Raw genomic sequence first — 25,530 nt, forward strand, 5'->3', positions numbered from 1 at the left:
TAGTTGCTGGCTGGGGTTAAACCACAACAAAGTGGTTGTTTGAAAAATCGTAAGAGCAACATCAAATTATAATGCTTTGCAGATAAATGTAAATTTTTGTTATTTTTTGTTATTCTCTTTAATATGGGAAAAATTTAAAGAAAGATATGTAAAATTGGAGAAAACATAACTTAGCTCTCTGTAACTTTGGAGACAATTAAAATGTGAATAAAAATACTGCCTTGATATTTACTTTAATATATTCTCCTACCTTTAGCCTCAACTGTACTGCGTGGTTGTCATCTTTGGCTGTAAGGTAGAGGGAGCGAACTTGATTTTGCACGTTGCTATAAAAGGTTGTTTCCCAAAACTGTTGGTTAGTCCAGATAGGATGGTCTTGTACACAGGTGTAAGCAAACTGACTAACTCCAGGTGCTAATTTCTGAAAGCAAAAAATGCGCAAAATTGACAAATTCGTCTTATTATTTTGTATCCTTTAAAGGCTATGGCTTGAGTATTGAAAAAAAAAATATATACAGTTGTACAGACTGAAATATGCAATATATACCATCTTTTGTACTGCAATATAGGAAAGAGAAACTCTCCAGTTTTGTGCCATTAAAGAAATTAACATATAGGAAGCTTGTGTACAAGTCTAATGCCAGTGCAAGGCATGGCTTTCTTGATTCATAGTAGAAAAATGAGACGCGAGAGGAAGAATTCTGTGATGATAGTACAGAACACATTTCTAATATAAAGTATTTTCTGTGCCAACAAAATACAGTATTTTAAATAATCTAGTCTTACAACATAGAAATCAGTATTCAAACATGAGAATTATTTCTCATTTTATTTCAAAGCCAGAACTACAGTAATGAAATTTAAAATAATTGTAAGTGGCAATTGAGTCCTTCCAATAAGCTGCTTTTGTTGCAACAGCAGAAGATTAGATAAATTGTTCTCTTCATTGTTATCTACTACACTGTATGACCCAAATCCAGCTCTTGAAAGAGTACAAAATTGGGTATGTTCTTTGAAGTCACAAGGGTCTGGACCCCTATAAGATCTCAAACCAACCCAGAATTATTACAGCATTACTCATGATGAATGCACCATTTTTTTCAAGTAAGTCTATTTAGCTAGCACTAGTCTCCCCAGTGAGTTAATATTCTTGATAACCACATACAATGAAAGGAATTTATTTCAATGACCTGAATCATGAAGAATGAAATCCTACATCATACGTTCTTACTTTTTGAAAAAAAAAAAGGCCACCAAAAAAAATTGTGTTGTATACTACATACAGCAAAGAAGCAGGTAATCTAAACATCTGCTTATGATTATTTCTGCAGTAGAATTGAAGAATAAAGTACATTACTGGGTGCCTCAATTAATGACTTTCACTGAGAATACTACCCGTACCTGAAATATACACTGCATCTAGAAATTATATTTTACTTTAATGATTATGTTGTAAACCACTTTCCTGTAGAGCATGAACACTACTTGATTTAAGATTTATAATTGTACAATTGTACACAACAGCCAGTAAATATAATACTTCCTTATCAGGCACCCAGGCATTTAATTGGAAGGCTAGGAAATTACAACTGAAATTTTTAAAGTATGGTTTACAGATTTCTGGTTTTGCAATTCTTCGAACTGTGTTTTCCACACTATGCTCTTCCAAGTACATCATGAACTAAAAGTCCTGATCATGTGCCATGTATTCATTCCCTATCAAAGACAAGTTCCTTTGAAATGGTATGTTTGGGGAATGATATGTGACATGCTACTAAAATTTACCCAACTGAAATACCTTCTCACAATTAACCATAAAAAAGTGAGAAATATAGTTTTTATTTAATTATGCAGAATTTAATCAAAATTTCTTGGTAACCTGTTAAGAAATCTCAATGTGTGGAAGATTCAAATTACATTAAATGTGACTTTGTTTATTCAATACAGATCAAAACAGAAGATAACTGGTTTGTTTAACAGATTCCCAAGTTTCATCTGTGATGCAGTTTATGGTAGCTCACAGGAAATGATAACTGATCGCACAGTAATGGCTCCCATGCTTGATCTAGCTGTTAAATCACAGAACAGGACAGCTCAAACAGTGTCTACTGATCTTTGTATTGACTGCTGGGCATCCCTTGAAAAAATCTCAGGCGTACAAAATACACACTAAACTCATGACTATGTCAAGCCTGTTAATTAGCAGGACAACTAAATGTACATGAAATTGAGTCTTTTAATTGTAAAAACTGAGAAAATTTTAAAACAAAAAATATACAGGAAGACTACCTCTATCCTCCTGTAAAGCTACCTCCTTTACAGTAATCTTTATTCTTTAAGAGCTGGACACATTTCATATCTTTCACCATTGGTAGGTGTATGTACAGCTAGCTTAAAATGGCTTAATTTGTTTAGCTGTGGTAATTAACACAGGGCCACAGAATGGATCTGGCCCAATCACTCACCTCACTCAAAATCCAGATGCACAAAACTTATGTTACAGATGAATGGGGATGACAGGTAAATCACAGAATATAAAAATGGACAACACATCTTTAAAGCAGTAGTTACTGCTAAAGCCATATCATCACTTTTACTTTGATTTATTCTTTATTTTTTTTACTGGCAGTAATTCCCAGCTTCAAAAAGGGAGTATGATGTGAGAAAAAAGGAAAAAGGGAAAAGGGGAAAAAGGAAAAGGGGAAAAAGGAAAAGGAAAAAAGGAAAAGGAAAAAAGGAAAAGGAAAAAAGGAAAAGGAAAAAAGGAAAAGGAAAAAAGGAAAAGGAAAAGGGAAAAGGAAAAGGGAAAAGGAAAAAGTAAATGTCTGTTCCAAGCCTAGCTAGTTGGTATAGATAACTCATGCCAATATGTGTAGTGAATGCCACACAAAGGAGTGATTTGACTGTCAACCTGTCCAGGTCTCTTTGATGCCTCAGCCCAAATCAGGTAATTGTGTAAACTAGGTAAAGAGGGGGTGATCTTTGGCACAAACCCAAAAGGAAGTTTAAACTCAAGCCTGGGTGCATAGTAATAGTGTTACAGAAATAAAAATGAAACAAATTCTTTTCACATGGGGACAAACATGACAGGAAAGCTGAGGGGTTTTTAGATGCTCTTCCTGTGCTCATAATTTAAAACCGTGAACAGCCATGTACAAAACACGGTTTTTAAATGATGGAGATATAACGACATAAATCAACACTGACAGTAACTCCTAGACAAAGTAAAAATAGTTTGTTTACAAAAGAATGAAAGAATATCCATCAAAAAACTGAGCAATGATAAACATTATCTTTCTCATCACCTGCAAGTGTTGAAACAAATGCCAAAAACCTGACAGAGGCCAGAGCACAGAATCAAAGTCAGGACTTGGAGTTCCAGGCTCAGCTCTGCCAGTTATTTTGGGCAAAATCACTTTGGATTCTCAGCTTGTTTTGGTTAGTTTGTTTGTAAAAATGCAATATGAATACCAACCTGAAGCAGCACACTGCTGCTCCTATGCAGTCAAAATCCATGGACTAAAAATACTCTTGGTACAAATACAAGCATTCCATGAAGCTTGCAGTGTCTATATTCTCTACCCTGGGAGTGCTTAGTCAGCCCGTTTGACTAGAATGGAAACTAATCTAACACATCAAAAGGGCCCCAATATTTACTGTTGTATTCGAATGAAGTTGCTCACAATGTCTCCAATTTAAATAAAACAGTAGTTCAGTGTTTTTCATCACACAATACTACATATGTAAACCAAAACTTCACCTATCTTTCCATAGGACAGCTTAACTGTACTGGTATTTATGCTCTTTCTCCTTGTCCCGATAATTAATTTATGCCTGACAGAATGAATGTAGGAGGCAGCAAAAGAATTTCCTACTTATAAGGGAGGATTTAAGGGCTGACAGCTTAAAAAAGACCCCAGAAGAAAATAAAAATAGTTCTGAACTGATAAAGTCCGTATTCTAAAGCTGTCTGTATGATAGCTAAAATGAGCATTGAGGTGTAAATTGTAATAACCAACAGGAAATTAGTTAACTTCTGCAAAGGACACTACGTTCTTTCAATAGACTAATGGCACCTAGAAAAACCCCAAACACTCCCCTTCCAAATTACCTATGAAACAGACATTACCCATATCAAAATAATGAATTACATTCTACAGTTTGTGAAAAGACAAGGTAGATTTGGGGCTTGCTATGTGTGACTATATGCAATTTCCTGAATTCAAGAATTATCTTCCCATTATTTCCACCTTACTGAGTGGCACTGGGCAATACCTGCCTAGAATTTTTTCTCTGTTACCTGACACTGGATACTTCAGATTCTGAAAATGATACTTGCAGCTCAGTAAAAAATGTGCACCACCTCCAAGACGCCCAAACTTACTGTGAGGTGCAGGTCCCCAAAGAGCTTCGCTATGACATTTTATTATTTAGATTGCTTGTTTCCAGAAAAGAAAAGCATGCTTTGTGCTGATCGCTCAACAGTCATTATCCTTTACACTGCAAAAGCTTAAAGAAAAAAGCAAGTTTATACTAGCAAAGCAAAGGATCCAGTTATTGATTGTGAAGTTGGAAAAAGAGTTACAAAACAAAAAGAGTAAAAACCAGAATATAAATATACCCGAGACTGTGCTTTTCTCACAGGATTTTGCTGCATGTCTCTTGGCTATGGAGGAAATGAAGGGGCAAACTCAACAGTACTCCATTTTTTAGAGAAATCCAGTTTACTTCTGAAGTAAGCTGGACTTCTATCTCCAACTTATATCCTGGGTTATTGGTTTGGGTATTTTTGGTGAGAAGAGGAAGGAAAAGAGGTGAGAAGGAGGTTGCTGCTGAATGAAAAGAATAGCTTCCTCAGCTCCTTAAGGAATCACTGTGCTATGGGTTATCTACTATTGCAACACCTGTGAAATTACCTACTGATCTTCTTTGCATACCAAAGGAGATCACAGGACTTCCTTTCCTGTATTGGTTAAGGTTCTCCCTGGAAGCCTGCAAGTTTAAGTTTGTAAATCATCCAGGACATAGTAACACTGGTACTTTAAAAGGTTACTCCCCATCTAGGAGCTGTTTATATAGACATTCAGTCAATTACCATCTATTGGATATCATGAATAGGTACCACTTACTGTAGGCAACATGCTGCCCCTCCCCAAGGTGATGTAAACTGAGTTCTGCATATGAACACATTCTAGGAGCCAGTCCTGCATTCGGATCTATGCTGTGCCCACACAGATACCTGGTAAGTTCAAAAAGACTTCGATGTCGTCCCACAGGATCAGCCTACATAGACTGACCTCCAGGAGTGAGGCCTATCTATATATTACTTGCAGACAACACTGCATCACACCAGGCATATATATCAATATTTATCACAGTATGCACATACTCAAACAAGTGTTAAGTGTATATGAATATGTTTTCAAGTCTAACTGAGTGCTGCATGGATAACATCAGTCAAAAAATTCAATTCAATAAATGGTCTTCCCATTTGGTCTAAAATATAAAATTATACCCACATGTATTGTACACACAAATGTGGGGAAAGGTTATAAAAGTATAAAGTAAGAACCGTGAAGCTTCCATTATTATTTTTATTATCAGTTTTGATTTTTACTGCCTTAGAAAAAAAAGACAAAATACTAAATCAAGCTTCTTCTCCAACTTCAGAAAACCTCAGCACAAAAAAGAAAACAATTTGCCACCTCTGAACAGGTGGCACCTTCAGAAAACCACCAAACAAGACTGGACTCAAGACTGATTTCTATTTTAAAATACTTTAAAGTGTGAGTAGCAAAGTGGTTCATTACACTGTTTATCTACTATTATTTCACCAAGAAAAATAAAAGAAAGACCAATTCACATACAATTCAGTGCTACCATATCACAGACAGGTACACCAAACCAGCAGAGGGCAATAGAATTCTAGAATTTTTCAAAATTGGGATGTAATTGTGGATGGAGCTTTATTTATTGTATACATTTTCTAGCAAAAGTGACTTACACATCTAACTACTCATGATTTTTAATCCCAGATTCCTGAAGATCATGTATAATTTACTATACATTACTTAAAGCCATACAGAATATCTCAGATTTCTATATAGATGTATCAAGATAGATATATGCTGATACAAAGTTACATGTAACATTAAATAATGCACAGTAACATACTTCTCCTTTCTCCAAAGAGATAACAAAAAGACTTACTAACTTCTGTTATACACAGAACACAGTAAGGAAATTAAAATAATCTAGAATGAAAAGATGTTCAGAACCTGCAAAAAAGAAAGAGAGAAGACATTTTCACACCAGAACTTCACAGTTCTAAATAAGGCTAAGTTCCAAGAAGTGGATAAGAAATATGCTGATTTTTCCCCTGTCTACAGTACATTATTTTTTTTTAAACTCATTTCTTTATAGAGATTACCATGACTCTATTCAACAAGGTTTAAATCCATTAGTTAAGTTACAGCTTTCACAAATTTTCAGTTGCAGTGTTGAATCCATCTGAAGAGTTTTTGAAATTGTAACGCAGCTATTTTGAAAATCTTCTCAAATGTCACCATATTCCTTTGGCAGTACGTGGCTCAGCAGTGAGCATGCACCTGTGTGCCTGCATCAGAACGGTAGTATTGGCTCTACCCACAAAAATAACCCCCCAAGCAACAAAGTTGTTATCCAGGCCTACACTCAGAAACAAGTGAACCCTGTAAATCTCACAAGTTTGTTTTTATTTATATTCAAATAGTGATTCTTAGACTTATTGATGATCTGATATGCAACTTAAAGCCCAGTTGATAGAGCATCTAAGTAATCCCCAAAAGGGTAATAAAGTAATTCTTTGTAAATTCTTCTGTCGCTTCATTCTAATATTTCTTTAGTTACTATTTTGCTTCTCCTATGGCAACTTTCTCTGTCTTCAGTGGTAGAATTCTCTCTGAAGTTCTCAATATACAGTGTTCACTTATCGGAAGAAACTATTGAAACAATAGTCCTTAAGTAGTCCTCCAGAACAGGATGAGCAAAATAGTCAGAAAGATGTAAGGGTACAATACAGAATATAAATTGCAAATTAATTAAAAAAATTGTAACAGTAGTAGATCTCATCTTGGCAATACAAATTAGATATACTACATGGTTCAGAACGTGAAAGAGAGAGGATGGGTAGAAACAGGAAGAGCAATATCATGAAGAATTCTGAAAGTAAGGATAAGAAACCTGAACTTATTGCACTCTGAAGTAAGTAATTTGAGAGATTAAATGAAGATCCAGTCTGACCAACAGGCAAGGAAAATGACTGTGGCGGTGCTGGATGCAAGTGCATTACAGAGCAGGATACTATAAGGAACTCTTCTGCAAATAATAAGATCCTGATACAGCATAAGCAGTGCATAAGGAAGAGGAGAGCTACAACGTCTGCCTAGTAAGTTGTTATTGGCAGGAGTGTTTTGAACTGACGACAAAGAGGTCATGTGGTATTCACAAGTTCAGAAAGCCAGGGATAAATTGGAGGAAGTGAAGAAGAGAATCCTAACAAGAATTTCAACTGTAAGAATTATTATGAAGGATAAAGAAGCAGCAAATTCAACTGTAGGAATTATTATGAAGGATAAAGAAGCAGCAAGTGGATAAAATGCAGGGATGTGGATAAAAGTAAGAGTAGCAGATACAAACTTCAATCATGGGCTCGAATCACTGGGAGAATAATCATGTGTGTGAGTGAAGGGGAAAACTGTAAGGCAGGAAAGCATTTGTGACACCCCAATTCTTTGGCCACATCCAGTTTAAATTTTTGATATCTAGGATGGCAACATAGAAATTCACACAAATGTATCAGCAACTTACCTCCCTTACCATTTGTAAGCATTTGCTCTCTTCTGGAAACACAAAATAATGCTGCTCAAATCATGACAGATAATAATGCTCCAGTTAAACTGAATTCAGTAAAAGGAATTGTATTTTCATAATATTAAGAAAATTAAGTTCCATTCTACTGGAATAAGGACGTAGTCATCATGAGGTGAAGTTGAACTTATAGATATGGAAAATGCATGGGACTCTGTTACTTCAGATTTACATTTCTTCACTTTAAGGTCAGAAGCTTTACCAGAAATCTTAATTAAACCACCAGAAATTCCTTTATGGTGAAAATCCTAAATGAAGGAGTATTTCTGTAACACTGTAATCCCTCCCAGAAATAAAAACAATGTAGAAAGATGGGCTATAACTAAATTAAAATTGTTACAGTCAAACCAGAGTTCCATATCATTGCTAGAAAATGAGTTCAAGTGGAATCAGGAATAGTTACAAGTGATGTAATCCAATGCTTGTGGGAATACAATGGAAAGGTTTCTGTTTATTCTAGGAGATAGTGGATCAGTTCCTCAGTTACAGAACTAAACATTTACTACAACATTTATCTTTATTTCTTATTTCAATTTGGGGGGTTGGGGGCGGTGAGGGGGTTGTCTTTTTCTTTTCCTGACAAAGTACTTCCTCCCACAAACCACTAAGGAAAGGAATTGCAGATTGCAAAGTTCTCTTCAATGTTTCTCATGATGTTATCATTCTGGGAAAGCAAGTTTATTCAACAGAGCAAAGGTACTACAGTAATTAATTTCCAAAATTCCTTGTAAAGACACGTTAAAAAATCCTCCAGTTAGTGTCTCCCACTGATGTGCTAAACTGTCATGTTATACTTTCCTGTTTTGTTTCTTCTAGATTTTTTTTTTCACCGTAAGCCAGTTTTGGAAGTGAGATATGCTCTACCTGCAAAGATCTGTTCTACAGACATGTATTATGTATCCATTCAAAACCAAAGTACAATAATTAAAATCTTAAGTACCAAAGACGACATTTTGGCATCTGTGTTTGCAAGTGACACTGCAAAACCACTCAGTCGTAGCTAACAAGAATCCCAGATTCCTGTTTTAACTTTAAAAGTATGTTTGCTTTTACAAAAATAATTTACTGAACTATAATCTCTGTATGAAAGGAACCTTTAATGGATGTAGTAAAAACTCTTGATTGGGAGAGTGTTTGGAAATACTGACAGAACTTTGACCATCAGCTTACTATTGCCTTCCATGACCCCACTGATATTCAGAAGCACCTGCCAAGTAACATTATCCTCTCTCAAAATTCAGTGAAATACTGCTTTTGTGTTATGTCTATAAAAACTTCAGCCATAGTTAACCTACTGGGGGACAGAATCACCAACAATAATGATGGCTAACACTGCTCCACAGCTTCCTTGCAGTGCCTCAAACTGTCTGGCTTCAAGTGTTATTACTTATTTCAAATTCATACGGTAAGCTCTTGAGGATAAGGATCTTCATCTTTGTGTTCTTTTGTACGAAAGCAAGACCAGCAGTTCCAGTCCTTACTTAGGGCTCCTGGATTTTCCAGTAATACAGATAATGCTAATGTACACACTTGATAATACTGTAAAATACCCTTAATCAATCTTTTGCCTGTCTACTTCAGTATGTGCAAAATGAATAAGATCTCTATATGATGAATTGTTAAACAAGATGATATATGGAAAAGCAATTTACATGTTAAATTAACTTAAGATTTTAAAATCTAGCTTATATTGTAAACATACTGCATGGTATTTTAAGTTACACTAGTGTCAGAAGACTAGGAACTGACCGCAACCTAAAGGATAAACATGTATTTTTTTCTTTATAAAATATGAATTACCTAAAGGATTAACATCCAACCCTACCCCTGCAAAACAGGGCATATGTATCATCATGCCCTTTTATACTTTTCACCAACGTTACCACTCACTTTCTCCTAACAAGCCAGACTGGTATCTGGGGTTGAAACATTACAGTCTCTGTTGATATAAAGAAGCATTAGGGCTCTGAGAGTGAAAATGAAATAATAAAAGCTAGTATGTGTTCTTTTGATACTTATTACTTCATTTGAAGTACTGCAGAAAAAGCTTTCTTCTCTCCTATGTGATGTTCTTAAATTCACTGCTGTTTGTTTTAGAAGAGTTATGCAAAAAACAGGAACAGCTTAAAGTCTGCCTACATGTATTTTCTTTTGTGGTTCACCTTCTTCCATAGTATCCACTATATGATAGACGCATGTTCTTGCTGTTTTCTAAGCAGGCAACTTAACAAGTTTCTGCATTTAAGGGATTACCATTCTGAGAATGGATAAATAAGTATAGTATTAAAAATAATGTTATTTAATACAATTTCAGTCACAAAAACATTTCCATACCCTAAGATAGTATCAGAACTGGCAGAATAGAGATACAAGAAGAAAATTAATGGAAGCAGACAAAACTTATTGCCAAGACAATAAAGGAAGTCTTTCAGGATGGGCGTTTCCTAAATTAAAGCCAGCAATTCCAAGAGAATTTTAAAGTAGAAGTGATTTCATCCCAAGCACATCAGAGTAAGACTGAAACATTTAGAAGGAAATGTAGTAACTAGATGTGAGAATGAAAATATTTCAGTATAGAAGGCTAATGCATTACAGAAAGTCTTTCTAGCTTTACAGAAGGCTAAGAGCATGCTGGTGTTTATGAGAATTAGTTGGGCCAATCACAGTTGTGCAGAAATACAAGTTAAGAATGAAAACTCATGTTAAATGTAAAAAATCCCACAAAATTTGCTTTTCAAAATTAATTGTATCATCCAATAATTTTATGCAATCCCTTGGTATTTACACAAATTCTAAAATAAAGATTAATATATTATCATTTGTTATAAAGTAACAGAGTAAATGTTAGTACAAAATTTTCCGCTGTTTTCAACAGTACAGTTGGACTAATATTCCACTTATTCCAGCTGATACTAACTGTAAAATTTGCCTGATAACAGCATAAAAATGGAATAAAGTCTTCGCCCATCATCATAGATTTCCACATCGGCCTTTCATTGGGTAGCTTCTCTGTGATTTCATAGCTGATGCTATACAACTGAGAGCACATTTCAAATTATGATGCTTCTGTTACATAATTAACCTTGAATTGGGTCTCTCTTGGAAAAGCATTTGATGGTAATAGTTAAAATATGATAAACTACTCTGAATTTCTCTAGTACTGCCTCTTTAATCTTCAGAGAAAGCCCTTACCCTTATAACTGGGAATCCCTCCCACCCCTAACAGGCTCTGGAATAAAGTGATCATTTATTTAGGCACTTCAAGCAGCAAAGGCTTTTTTTTCATTGAACATTTGTCATAACTGTTACTGAAACTTGGTAATTCATTTCAACTAGGAAAGTATGCACTCAAATGAATTTCATTTTATTATTATGCTATGCAAAAGAGGATATACATTTCACTGTGGAAAACATTAGAATTATTCATATTGGTGTCTTAACATGGAATACTTCCAGTTCCACATTTTATCATTAACTTCAAATTTTTTCTTAAATCACAACTTTGTACTCACCTTGAAGATTCTTAAAAAAAGACTTAAACAAACTTAGACAAAACCCAATTCCAATAAACACTGACTAACATCTTTTTCACCTTGAAAATGCTACTAGGATAATTCCTAGGATGACCTGAATAAATGTTCTGTACTATATTCAAAAGTTTTAAGTAAAATGATTTACCAAATTTTGGTAATCTTTCAAAAACACTGAATAAAGCAATTCTCCTATTTTATATAATTCTATTTCCTTCTCAATAGAAAAAGGTATAGGTGTATGGAATACGAATGATAAATGGGCAGACATGCAGATGAACACCCAGCAACAGCATATCCTAAGGATTTTAGTTAGCCTTAGTCTGCAAAATATTTCTCTGATGTTTCATTGCAAGTTCTAGAATAAATTAGCATCAGTATCCAACTGAAATTTTATTCAAAGTTTGGTGGCTTACAAGCATTAAAAAACCCCAAACAATCCCCCCCCCCGCCAAACACCCAATCTTCCCTCCCCTCCATCCCTCCCAAGGATTACATAATTTAGTCGCATGAAAATTATGAAGCAGCCTCCAATGCATCTCATTGTGTTATGCTAAATGGCAAATGTAAATTTTAATGTAATACATCCAATCTCTGAGAGAGTTTACTGCATTTGGGTTATTTTTGCTGAAACTACATCAGTGCTATCCAAGTGTACATCAAGCCATTACAAACAACTGACTCAGAAATCTAAATGAAATATTTGTGATTCTGAAAAATAATACTGCTCTGGCCTTTGCAATTTAAAGAAATGCTCGTCTATAAAATATGGAAGTCCATTCATCATTTCTACACAGAACAAACTTTACTTTCAGAATACTATATTTTTATTATGCCACTTCCTTTATTCAAACACAGGTGATCAGAACTGTCACTTCTGAATGCCAAATAACAAAAATTTGGAACCGTGTTACTATCTACTATGTCATGTGGTAGAATACCCTTAGAAAAGTATGGGAATACAGATGATTATGCACAGCTTAAGCATAAAATTGTAATTATAAAATTTTGAAAAAGATCCCCTGAAAGTGAGAAAACTGTATTATAATCTGCACATTCAGGTTCTGCAATGATTGAGGGATGCAAGAAAGAATGTTTGATCAGACTGCCAAACATCACCTTTGTTGAAAAGGGAGGGAAGATGGAAAAGTGGATTCTGACTGTGACTTGACATGGAATAGCAGTGAGGAAGACAGCTTTTGCTCTCTCTGCCTGTTGTCCAAGCAGACAGGCTGAAACTGGTGCCTGCCATTGACCACCACTCTTGCTGCATACTAAACCTTCAAGAAATGCAGTGTAGTCTACACGACATCTTGCTACCTTGGCAAAGAGACATAATTAGAACAGAGTATCCAAATCCTGTGGATTTGACAATGCCAATTCTACAACCGTCAAACTGTCTTCCTTGATGAGTTAATAAAATAAAAATATCATTAAAATATGTCCTTTTCATCTTGTCCTTTCTTCCCATGTGTAGAAAAAAACCTCTTTTCCACAGTACCAGGGAATACTATATTTATATTTTATACACAGAAAAAATGACTGCATACCAAATAAGCATGGGTCATCCGTACCAAAAAAACATGGAAAAATTCTTTAATCTTCATGTATAAATACATTTTATTTATATTGTTTCAATTTTAAACAAAATTCCAACAGTATTACTAAGGGTAAACTAAAACCTTTTCCAACCCAGAAGCGAAAGATATGTTTGTTTTTGTGACATTAACAGTACACACCAAAGTCCACTGTCACTGATGAGTCACGTTTTGCTAACAGCTTATGTCCAAAATTTAAAATTTTTAAAAAGCATTGTGACTATTTTTTCTAGGAAAATTTAATTATTTCTCCAGGCCACAAATATGCCACCAATACTGACTTCCTGTCTATGACTTTAATCCCACTAGCTATGAGTTAGAGTGCGATCAAATCCTGCCTGATCAAGTTTCACAACAGATCACTCACCAGACTTCAGGAGTTGGAATTCGGAAATTTCACCAGACATCCCAGTAGCTGATAGCATGCTGTATACAGGGTGATGTTTCTTGTTATTTTAATTAGATATATGTAGAAATACCCTAGACTAATCTTTACGTAAGGAAAGACATTAAGACAAGACCTGTTAGATCATGCAAGCTTGTTCCTTTCCATACATTTTTTACTGTTTTCCCAAGAATATCTTAAAATACCTCAAGGCTAGAGCCTTGACTACTTCATGAGAAGACCATTCCAGAATCTTACCAACATCACCTTTAGGAGCATGTTTCTCTTACCATTCAGTTTCTTGGTTTCACCTGCTAGACTCACAAGAAAACACCCTGCTCATTATTCATACACCTCAAACACTTGGTGTCTGCACTATGTGTGGCCACATACAGTAAAGCTATTTAGAAGAACAGGTAATCATTTCATTAATGCTCTGCTTTGTGTAAGGTAAATAAAATGAAACTTAACATTTCATACACAATAGTCCTTTCACAAAGGAACTGTGATGTTGTGTAACTTCTTTTTATTATTTCATTTGAAGCAACAGGAATTACATTAACAATAAAATGTTATGACGTGAAATCCCATCAGAATTACCCATCAAAATGCTATAGCAAATGTAGATGGTAAAACATATATTTGACTGCTATAACTCTACAACATTTTTAGATTTGCTACAGACTATGTCACTGATAACTCCATTTGGAATATCACTTGTGCAGTAATACCAATGCACACATAAATGAAAACCTGTGTCACTATTCGATTCACAATTCCTGTCTATTCCTGGCTACCAAGAACACTGTGCAGTTTCAACAGGGCTAGGAGAAATAATATTTAATGTGCTGCTGGCATTAAACATGGTATTCTGGATAATGGAAACATCAATAAAAACAAGTACATAATGCCAAGCATAAACTCAATCACACTTACAGCAGACATAAGACAGTTCTGCATATTGAAGCAACAGTATTGGAATACCTGTGCTCTGCCTACAGAAAAATGAAATGCAGCTTGAAGTGTGTGTGTGCGCGTGTAAACTACAATGTATATGGTAATTAAATAAAATTGACAAGCAACTCAGCAGAAAAGGCCATGACATAGTTTGACAGTGCAAACATACCAGTTTTCCTGAAGGCATTTTAACAGAAAACAAATCATCCCCCAAATGACCTTAATTTTAGTTTGTACATTCCTCTGGACTTATCAGAGACAGAACAGCAATATGCTGTGTTAAGCAACAAAACTTTAATCATTCTATCTAAGATTTTGGTAAAGGGAAACCCAGTGAAAAAAGAACTTACAAACTGTTAATACATTAGAAAGCAGGAAGCTCAAGGGATAACAGTAAAGCAGCAGGGTTTGATATGATTTCTCCCCAAAACAGGGGAAGAGGAACATTAGTTTAGTGTAACTCTAGAGCAGGAATCCTTCCAAAGGGTTATAGAGATGTTAAAGGGGTGGAAAAATGACACCCATTTTTCTCAATTTAAGAATACTGATGCAGAACGTTGTTCCTATACAGGTTCATGCAAGGTAGAACATACTCACTATACTCTAGGACACAATTTTGAAAACCTCTAGAGAAGCTGAAAAATGCTCTAAAAAGTTTCTTTTTTACTCAAATTCCAAACAGAACCTTAAACTGTTAATCTTAATTTTGACTAATCACTGCAAAGTTTGTCTACTGATCTTATGTTCTGAACAACACATCAGTTTGTGTTTAGTATGAATAGTTTTATACTAAAATAAGTACTTTTGCCAAAGAATTGTATCTAATGGGACATACCAAAGGGGGCCATCACTGAACCTGAGGATTAGATCTGGGAAAAACAAAATTCTTTTTCTATTATGCATTAACAGCTGGCTTTTGCAAGTTAACAGTCAGGTTACTTTAATTTTTAATTCAGGTCTGGAACATTAAAAAAATCATCATGCTTCTTGCATCCGGGGACTCACAGTTTCCTGAGTGTATAGCTTTAGAGTTAAATAGTATAGGACGAGGTTATTACACAAAAGATTTCGGAGAACTTTTTGTGAGAGAAATGGTATGAGATCTCGGTACTCCTACCAAAAATACAAGTGTATAGAAAAAATTACTTAAAGAAACTCTATATTCAATCCAGCTCTTTGCTACCCTTGATTGTGAAATTAGAACTTATTTAAGCTTATTTCAACACTCATGATATGCCACACAAAAAAAAGTGGCTTTTTTTTTTTTACTTCCCCCACCCCCCACCCCTACTTGAACAAACTTTACTAAATGAGGAATCTAACTAAACTGCCACAAGTCCCCAAAATACTTTCTGTACCTCTCTACATAAAGTGCTATGTGGAGTCTCTTGGCCATTTTTATGAGAGGAACTAAAAATCAGAAAATAAAAGGAAACTAAAGTCAATCTTTCTTCATAATATAGCATTAATGCAGTAGCAAGAATAAAACAGGGAAATGGAAAATCTCTATAGCTCATTAGCTCTTTCTCCAAATTAAGTATTAGTGGCAGCAACAAATGACAAACAACTCATGATTCTGCTATTCAAGGACTCAAAAGAGAGGGAATAGAAAAAGATGAGCTTGTAATTAAAGATGGGAGAAAGTTTGCTGGGATTTAAAAATTTAATGTCTCATCACTAGCTTATATAAGAGAATGAAAATACGCTGTAGACTCTTTCCAGAAAGCAGTCTTGGAGTACTATGTACAGCTCTAAAATAAAGCTCATTTAAATAAAACTTTTTCACAGTTCAAATGATTAGAAGAGGGAAAATCTACCACTTTATACTCTATATAGGTAGTAAATACTGGCTTAAATAGTGGATTTCAAGAAACTTCCTATGCATATGACTTTGACAAAAATGCTCTCATTTTCAGCAGATGTTCCTGTGTTCTATAATTGCTAAAGTTCCAGTTTTTATTCTAAAAACTACATCACAGAATCTATTTTGACTTTAAAACAACCAGAAATTGTTCAATTAGCATGTATAGTTTAAATTTAAAAGCACTGATTGATTTCTCAGCTTATTGTTGCAGAAACCTTAGGTGTTTTTCAGCTAAAATAGGAATGTCTTCACATTATATTTATGGCTACTCATCAAATGCCTCATGTACCATGTGAAGGACGGAAGGTTATAGTTTTTCCTAATTTCTATCACATGTTATTAACATCTAGCTAGACTTTCACAGTAAGTACTATTTTGCAGTATCATGATGTACCAATTACCAATGATTAAACACTTATTTCCCAAACTGGCTTGTGTAACAATATTCACATTAAACAAAGATTATTTAATATTGCAGCAAGTCAATGTTCTGAACTTCTTATCTCCTCAGACATGTACATACCAAAAAGTGGCACTTGAGCTTACCATAACTGGTGAAAATGCTACTGTATTGGGACACTGAAATAACTACAGCCATACTACAAAAGCTGTGCTTTTGAAATAATTGCTTGCAGAATTTGAACTATTCACATTTTCATATTTACTATCATATTTTATCACTATCAAACACTATGCAAAAAAAAAAAAAGAAAAAAAATGCAACACAAGAAACTGAAAACAAATATACAGTTAAAAGAAGCCATTCATAATAGTCTCCAAAGTTAACAGCTACACAGACTGAAAAGTTAACATGTACTTTTTGGCCAATGCTTAACAGGCCAAATTAAACAAAATTTACTCCCATAAACAGTTTTTACACAATAACATCAGAAATTATTCTATTCATTTATTTTAGTGACTAGTTATAATTCAGTGATAATTCTCTAACCCATCATATAAGCCTGCATTTAGTTCTGGGTAAATTTATCATCATCATCACTCAACATTAGTAAGTGTAATTCTGGAACAATGTCCATAATAGCCTATTAAAAGACTTCTATTGACATCAATCAATTTTAGAATGAACCTTCCTACCCACCATGTATCTTCTTCATCACTTTCTTCATTTTAACAATGTACGTAATATAAAAAAATACAAAATTGGTCTGCTTTTCAAGAAAAACTTACCCTATAAAAAGCAGTCGTCAGGGGTAGCAATGCTGCAGCAATGCTATATTCTTCTGAAGATGAACAATCCTTCAAGAAAAACACATGAAGAAAATAAGCAAAACCATTTTCAATGTTATGCATTATAATTTCATTTCTGCTTTATGAAGTCCCTCTGATATCATTCCTATACACAATGTGACTTTTAATCACTTGATATCATGTAAAGATAACATACATTTATGTGTGTGCGTGTGTGTACATATACATATCTTCTCTTGATTTCTGCTAGACAGGTATTGCTATGATTCTTCCCACTTAAGGAATTTATCAGCAGCTTTCACACTCCCATGTCTAAAATATAATTTCACCAGCACAGTTTACATATAAAAAGGAAAGTATTCCTCGTTTAGGAAACAATAAAAAGGTAGCCTGCTTCCATTTGGGTCAACAGCAAATCTGACTAAAATGGAAGTGATGCGGTGATCAAAGAATGTACTTTGAAAAAGTTTACAAAGAAATTGACATTTATTTAATATGAAATAATCACCTCCACAGCCTCTACAAAAGTTTGGCATAAGTTAACTTTAAAACAAGATGAAAACCCATTCTCTTCACAGTCTCAGAATGCCTCATTCAACAGTCAAGTGTGTCATTTGTGTCTCTCTAGGCTGAAAAGGGTATGCCAAAGTAAATCAACTAGTAATTGCACTGATGAAAATAGTGATTTTATTACAGAAGTCTTTGAAAAGAAACCAGAATTGGAATGTAACTTAATATTTAAAAAACAAACTACTTGAATTTTTAAGACTTTTTTTAAAAACAGAGAACAAAAAATACTCAACAAGAATTAAAGAAGATTTTTTAAGTGAAGATTTTTTTATTAGCTCCTTTTGCCAACACTGAAGAACAGAATAACACACATAGTTCTACGTATCACCATTGTGCCCCTGGATGATGAATGGCAAAACATTTCCATTTGAACAATTCATTTCAAGATTTTTAACATTCATTCTTACAACAGGCACCCTCCAACTCAAATCACACTCCTATTACCTATCTATAACATCTGACCAAATTCCCAAATTTAAATATCTTAGGTGTTCCTCTGTCAGACTTTTCATTTATGCCTTCATCTCATATTGGAGTTCTCTAAAACATAGCAACTAGCAAAAACTTGGCACCAGCCAACTGTGATAGCAGAAATATAAAATCTGCATTACAGGAACCATCATGTTAAGGATCATTAGGATGTTATTTGTATTCATCTCACTCTTCTTAAATGGCTGCCGAGTGATTATGGACTGCAGGTTTAAAACAATAGACCAAAAAACTCATCACAAGACTATTTTGCTTCTCATTACTTCAAAAGTCCATTTCATCCTTTGTGATTTTCCAATAACAAATACTTCAACTTCTGTTACTTTAATCAAGCTTACCTAAACAGAATACCAATGTCTATACACAGGTAAATAAAGTAGCATTCAGAAAACTACTTACATACGTATTCTGAAAGGTGTACAACAAGTTCATAGATGTGCAGCTTTACTTCTGCACAGAGTTACTGAATGTCTAACTGAATGCCTGGTGAGGCATATCTACATGTCTAACTGCATGAATGCATGTATGCTAACTGTGCATGGAAAAACAAAAGGTGTGCAAATGCTCACACTTCATAACACATTCCAATCTGGTAGATGAAAATAGTAAGAAAAGTGGACACTGAGAAACTCAATATATGTTTTAATGATGCATTTCAGTATTGTGACATATATTAAAAAACCCAATTAGTTTGTAAGATGTCAGAACAATAAGACTGAAGGACATAGCCTCAGCTGCTTTTCATTTTCAATTTCTGTATTATTTCCTATTGTTATCCATATCCTTAACCCCCATTTGGAATTTAGCACATGTATTTTTAGTTTAATATAAGGATATGGTAAATATTGTTAATATTTTTTCACTTTATCAAAAAACTTCCTATTTAAAATGAGACTTTACAACGTTTAGGAATGCTCAACAGTTTTCAAAGAAATACATATCTTTTTTCTGTACATGCTTACTTATAACCAGGTATAAAATGATCCATCCTCATTGTTTCAAGTTATCTAGTTAATCCTTTAGCTGAAATTATTTGTAAGAGTTTTGGCTTTTACCCAAAATATACATAAAAATATCTTTATAAAAACTGAGCAATGTATCTTCACCTAGAGAGCATTCAATATTCCAAGAGCCAACATATGTCTCAAAGATATATATCATCACCACATAAACAACACAGTAGATTATTTTTCCATTCCTTCTTGCAAGTATGAAATTCTTCACGTATTCTATGTCAGCAGTACCCCCTGGACTCATAGTATGGAAGTATTATCTATATATATTTTTTCTTCTCCAGCACATGACAAGAAATGTAAAATGATCTCAGTTAGGAATAAAGTATAATACTGCTGTTTTAAGAATAGTGACATTAATTAACTGTTTATCTGCTTTGTTGCTGCAAGACAGAATGCCAAGATAGTTAACTGAGATGTTGCACTGAAATCTTAGCTTCTCAATTTTACAGCCAAATCAAAGCACTGAAAAATGTCATATATGTATTGTATGCAATTAATTTAGACTCCTGAAACAAAGCAATCCAGCTGCCTTATATATAATAATGTCTTTATCAATTATGAAAAATATTTCTTACTACTGCTACAGAAGTAGACAAATCAAATACCATAAAATAATTAAAGCTGTTCCCCCTAATTTGCACAAAATGAGGCTGAAACACATCTGGGGAACAGAAATTATTCTCAGCAAATTAATGTCCTGAGAACAATGTCTTCTAACAGTGAAACATGGACTTCAACAATGCCATGTGCAGAGTACTGCTTTGAATCCATGCCTGAGTGAAGACTTGGCACATTATTTTGGCCACACTGATCATATATTCAGATAGTTGCTGAACTCTGTAGCAAATTGGAAGTGTTACAGGAATTCATGTACATTTAAAATAGTTTTGCTATACTGAATTGACAAGTGAATAATAAAATCAGAATGTCTCTCCTTATATTACTTACTTTGATAATACATGTGACTTACTTTTATGTTCCGCTCGGTTTAAAAATGCAGCAAAACTTTGGTGGTTAGATATTGCCAATACACTGCAGAACTGACAGCTAGGAAGTTACAGATTTTGACCGCTTGGATGGATGCATGGGACTGCTAGTATCTGGTAAGGCACTGATTGCTTCTGGAATCTGGTAGCTGGCTTAGGCTTCTGGTACTGGAGAGAAGAGGCAACTCTTCTCCTCATTCTTAGACTTCAGAACAAGTACTGACCTGAACTTTTGTTTGGAAAATAAGGTATTGTATGTTGTCATTAAGTTGAGAAACCCTCCACAGTCTGACCCTAGCGATGAACAGCTAAGAAAAGCCACCCCAGGTAAAGGTTCCTCCTTGATCTGCTACTGAAGGTGCAGGCCCAGATTCAACAAAGTCCTTAAGAACCCTTCTATGTCCCACTGACTGCAAGAGTAAGCCGAAGTCAATGAAGCACAGTGACAGTTAAGCACAAGCTTACATGCCGTCCTGAACAGGTGTATTGGGTTTGTGTGGCAAGGTTTTGGTAGCAGGGGTGTTACAGGGGTGGCTTCAGTGAGAAGCTGCTGGAAGCTTCCCCTGTATCCGACAAAGCCAATGCCAGCCGGTTCTAAGATGGACCTGCCGCTGGCCAAGGCTGAGCCAATCGGTGATAGTGGTAGTGCCTCTGTGATAATGTTTTTGAGAAGGAAAAAAAGTTGCAGGACAGACAGAAACGGCAGCTGGAGAGAGGAGTGAGAACATGTGAGAGAAACAACCCTGCGGACACCAAGGTCAGTGCAGAAGGAGGGGAGGAGATGCTCCAGGTGCCAGAGCAGAGATTCCCCTGCAGCCCGTGGTGATGAAGACCACGGTGAGGCAGGCTGTCCCCCTGCAGCCCAGGGAGGTCCACGGGGGAGCAGATCTCCACCTGCAGCCCAGGGAGGACCCCACGCCGGAGCAGGTGGGTGCCCAAAAGAGGCTGTGACCCTGTGGGAAGTCTGCACTGGAGCAGGCTCCTGGCAGGATCTGCAGATCTGTGGAGAGGAGCCCATGGAGCAGGTTTTCTGGCAGGACTTGTGACCCCATGGGAGACCCACGATGGAGCAGTGTGCTCCCGAAGGACTGCAGCCCGTGGAAAGGACCCAGGCTGGAGAAGTTCGTGGAGGACTGTCTCCCGTGGGAGGGACCCCATGCTGGAGCAGGGGAAGAGTGTGAGGAGTCCTGCCCCTGAGGAAGATGAAGCAGCAGAAAATAACGTGTGATGAAATGACTGTAAACCCCATCCCTGTCCCCCTGTGCCGCTGGGGGGAGTGGTAGAGAATCCAGGAGGGAAGTTGTGCCTGGGAAGAAGGGAGGGGTGGAGGGAAGGTGTTCTGAGATTTGGTTTTATTTCTCATTACCCTGCTCTGGTTGATTGGTAATAAATTGAGTTAATTTTCCCCAAGCTGAGTCTGTTTTGCCCGTGATGGTAACTGGTGAGTGATCTCTCCTGTCCTTATCTCGACCCACAAGCCCTTTGTTATATTTTCTCTCCCCTGTCTAGCTGAGAAGGGGGAGTAATAGAATGCCTTTGGTGGGCACCTGGCATCCAGCCAGGGTCAACCCACCACAACAGACTGCAGTAAATAACTGATACTTATGGATTTCTGCTTTCTCTTAATCACATGATAAAAGTCTAGGAGAGATATATTAAATATCTGATAACATTTGGAGTGCCATTTTCTTTTTAAATCCATCTTGATAGTCTCGTTAATTGCTAGCTGATACAGCATGTTTCCTGTGTTAAACTGCATTCTGCTTTGGGCAGTAAGCTTTTCAAACAGACACCACATTTTTAATAATCTACAGAAATCTGAGTATGCTGAAAACTTGGGACCAAATTTTGCTTTACATTAAGCAGCACTATAAATGGAATTACCCGCAGGCCTGACTATTGCATGACATTAACATAGCATGCAGTGAATGCATTCAAACCAAAAAGCTAAACATGGCAGCGCTTGATCCATACTTTTTTGGCAGTACAGTATGATGCATGTATGCTCTATTAAAAATACTACCAAAATATTTTTAATAAACCCTCAACGCTGCATTGTCCCTCTTGAGAAGTATTGAATGCTGTCAATTTTCATGAAGACCAAGAGCATTCATCACCATGCAGGACTAAGCTCATAATGAATCAAGAAAAAAATGCCAGTAACTTTAGAGCCATATCTTTTTAAAGCACTAAGACAAGACTTGTTAAGTCAGCATGTGTAAGGTTACCATAAACAACGTGCAGTATATTGGCTGCAAATTACAGGTGGAATATTGGTTCTAAATTCAATAGATGATTTCAGTGGTGCCAGGATTTAATACTTATTGTTACAGATATATTACATGGGCAGAGTTATAATGAAACATGGAATTTTTATTGTCGATGCAGTTTATATTTTGGAAATATAAACTGTCAACGCACAAGACTATTCTTTTTATCTAAAGTAGTAAGAAAATTCAGCAGTCCGGTTTAGAAAAAATGCTTTGCTTGTTAAAAGGAATAGGGATTCACCATGTAGAACTGCAAGGTAATTCAAAACTAGAACTGAATTGTAATGAGCTGATTTTAGAAAAATCATTCATTTTCATGAGATAAACTGAATAAGGTTTATGCATCCATATATAAATACAATATTAATGCAATTGAATGGTAGTTTTAATCAAAGAAAACCTATTCCATGTTAATCAGTGTTATGACCAATGTCCTTTATATTCAGTCTCAGCAGAGTTAAAAATCTAAGTAAATAAGCCAACAATTTCACAATTTACTGATTATAGCTAATATAATTATATGCTGCCTTGAAAGATAGGTGAAAAAAACCATAGTCCTATTTGGAATTTCCAATGTAACTTTTAAAAGTATTTAAACTACAAGTTTTAACTCCACAGATAAAGCCATCATCTGGGGCAGTAGTCAGAATGACATTGCCAACATGACTCTAATTACTTACATTACTTATTACTAACAGCATATAATTAACTTCAAAAGAAAGTTCAGATCTTCTTATTGAAATCATAAAATTGTTCTTTTTTTCAGTGAAAACTAACGTGCAGTTACTTTCTTTCTAACATTCATATACAGTTTTGCCTAGTGAAGTTAACATCAATGCTGTCTGCTGCTCTGCTTTATAATGGGATCACAGTTTTGGTGGTTTGTGGGTTTTTTTGACACCAAAGGTGAAATCAAACCTTATTGAGACAGCCACAATTTTGTTAAATGCAACTCTTCTGGGACTGGAGAAACAGGATGGGAGAAAGACATATAGCTAACTACCTGTGGACTTACCTATCAACAGAACCACAAGAACACACTCAAAACTTGTAAAATACTGCCTTATATAATTCTCATTGCTTTTAATACTTCTCATTTTCATAAGGATATATACAGTCTTTCAAAATTAACAACTCACAAAACCACCTCTTCCTTCATAAATGACCCTAGCACATTATACATGTTACTCATTAACACAAGCTTTTAATTTAACTTTTGTTCTACTTAAACACCGTTGCAGTGATTCTCAGTTAATAAAACCAAAAATGTACACTCTTATTGTCTATTGTTTCCAGTTTCAACATTGACCAGAATCACACTTTGGGCTTTTGAGGAGCAACTTCTCAGATTGCTACCCAGTTACCATCTGACAGCAGTAATTCAACACAAAGTCCATATTAGACAGACTTTACCTGTGCTCTGAATCACACCAGATGTAATACTTTCTTCGTCCTCTGTGGCCATTACATTCATATGAGTGCCAACACAGAAGACAAAGAAACTGCACCCAATCCAGAATAATCCTGCCCGACTAGAAGCCTATTTCATAATGACCGTTTCATTAAGAAACCTATCATGTCAAGGACAGGATGCAAGATAGTGTAGGCCTGCCATTCCAGGTAGCAGAAGATCCAATTCCATTTTAGAAGGATTTTACTTCCTGAAGAGCTTCATATTTGTCTTCACCTGGCTCTGAATTCTCATAGGTTTGTCTGTCCTTGAAACACAGTGGTATAAGGGACAGAATTCAATTGATGGAATTTAGATTACACAAGTTACACAAGAGCATAATGTTCTTTGATTTTTAAGTGTCATTTTGCTTTACTCCACACATTCACAAGTTAACAAATGTGGCATATTTTCTCTATGCAGCTCCACTGTACTTCTGATCTCACAGCAAGTCAAAACAAGGAACAACATTTTACTCAAAGAAGAGCTGTCAAGTCCGTCCCCACCCCCCCCACCCCGCCCCCTTCTTTCTCAATAAATACATTTCTGTCTAGGGTTGAGATTAGTCATTTCCTCCTTCTCATAACAAATTATGTTTAGGAAATCAGGAACCTCAATTTTTATGTGCATAAATTACACATTCTTCACTGTATTTTTACTGTACCCCAAAAGCATAAAAGCATTTAACTTTTTTTGCAAGATACTGATAAACACAAGAATGCCATCCCTTGCGTCTAAGCACATCTGAGTTTCTTTAACAGAAATGCCATGCGTGTTTCTGAATACTGTCATGAGGCCCATGGCAATAAAGTTCAACATACTTAGGCTGTAATCTTCTCCCAAGGAAATGGTTGGGATGCCAAGATGCCTTTTGACTTTTATTTCACAGCAGGGCTTCATTCACAGTGACTCTGTCCAAATCTTAAACTACACCAGCTGTGATACAAGGTCCTGCACAGTAATTTGTAAAAAATACTTGACAAACAACATTCAAATGATAGAATACATTGCAATTCATGACAAAACAGTGATCAATATCCATTAACTACTCAGTTAGAAAGGGGTGATTAATTCATAATATAACTACAAACTGCAGTGTACTCCTAAAGCCCTGGTAGACCAAAGCACTTAGGCAGTGACTGCAAAACATAAATACAGGATACTTTGTAAACCCCTTTATAGACAGTCTGGTTAATTGAGTTAAGGAACAACAGAAAAATGCTTAAAATATGAGAAGAACTATTAAAATAGATGCAATATTCCAGTATAGTCCAGTTATCTATTAGTGAATCAGTTCA

At 35.5% G+C, this 25,530-nt stretch overlaps 1 protein-coding gene across 7 annotated transcripts in view; it reads right to left on the reverse strand.

Moving 5' to 3' along the window:
- SBF2 (SET binding factor 2) overlaps positions 1-25,530 on the reverse strand; it is a 331,511-nt gene that overhangs the window by 61,826 nt on the left and 244,155 nt on the right. For all 7 annotated transcript variants that reach the window (XM_049821080.1, XM_049821081.1, XM_049821079.1 and 4 more), the window contains 2 exons: positions 17,431-17,499; positions 251-421 (listed from right to left, as the gene is read on the reverse strand). In XM_049821080.1, coding sequence (XP_049677037.1) covers positions 251-421; positions 17,431-17,499 — 240 coding nt within the window. The remainder of the gene's footprint in view (positions 1-250; positions 422-17,430; positions 17,500-25,530) is intronic.

The sequence above is a fragment of the Accipiter gentilis genome, chromosome 17 (genome assembly GCF_929443795.1).
Source record: "Accipiter gentilis chromosome 17, bAccGen1.1, whole genome shotgun sequence".
Classification (NCBI taxonomy): domain Eukaryota; kingdom Metazoa; phylum Chordata; class Aves; order Accipitriformes; family Accipitridae; genus Astur; species Astur gentilis.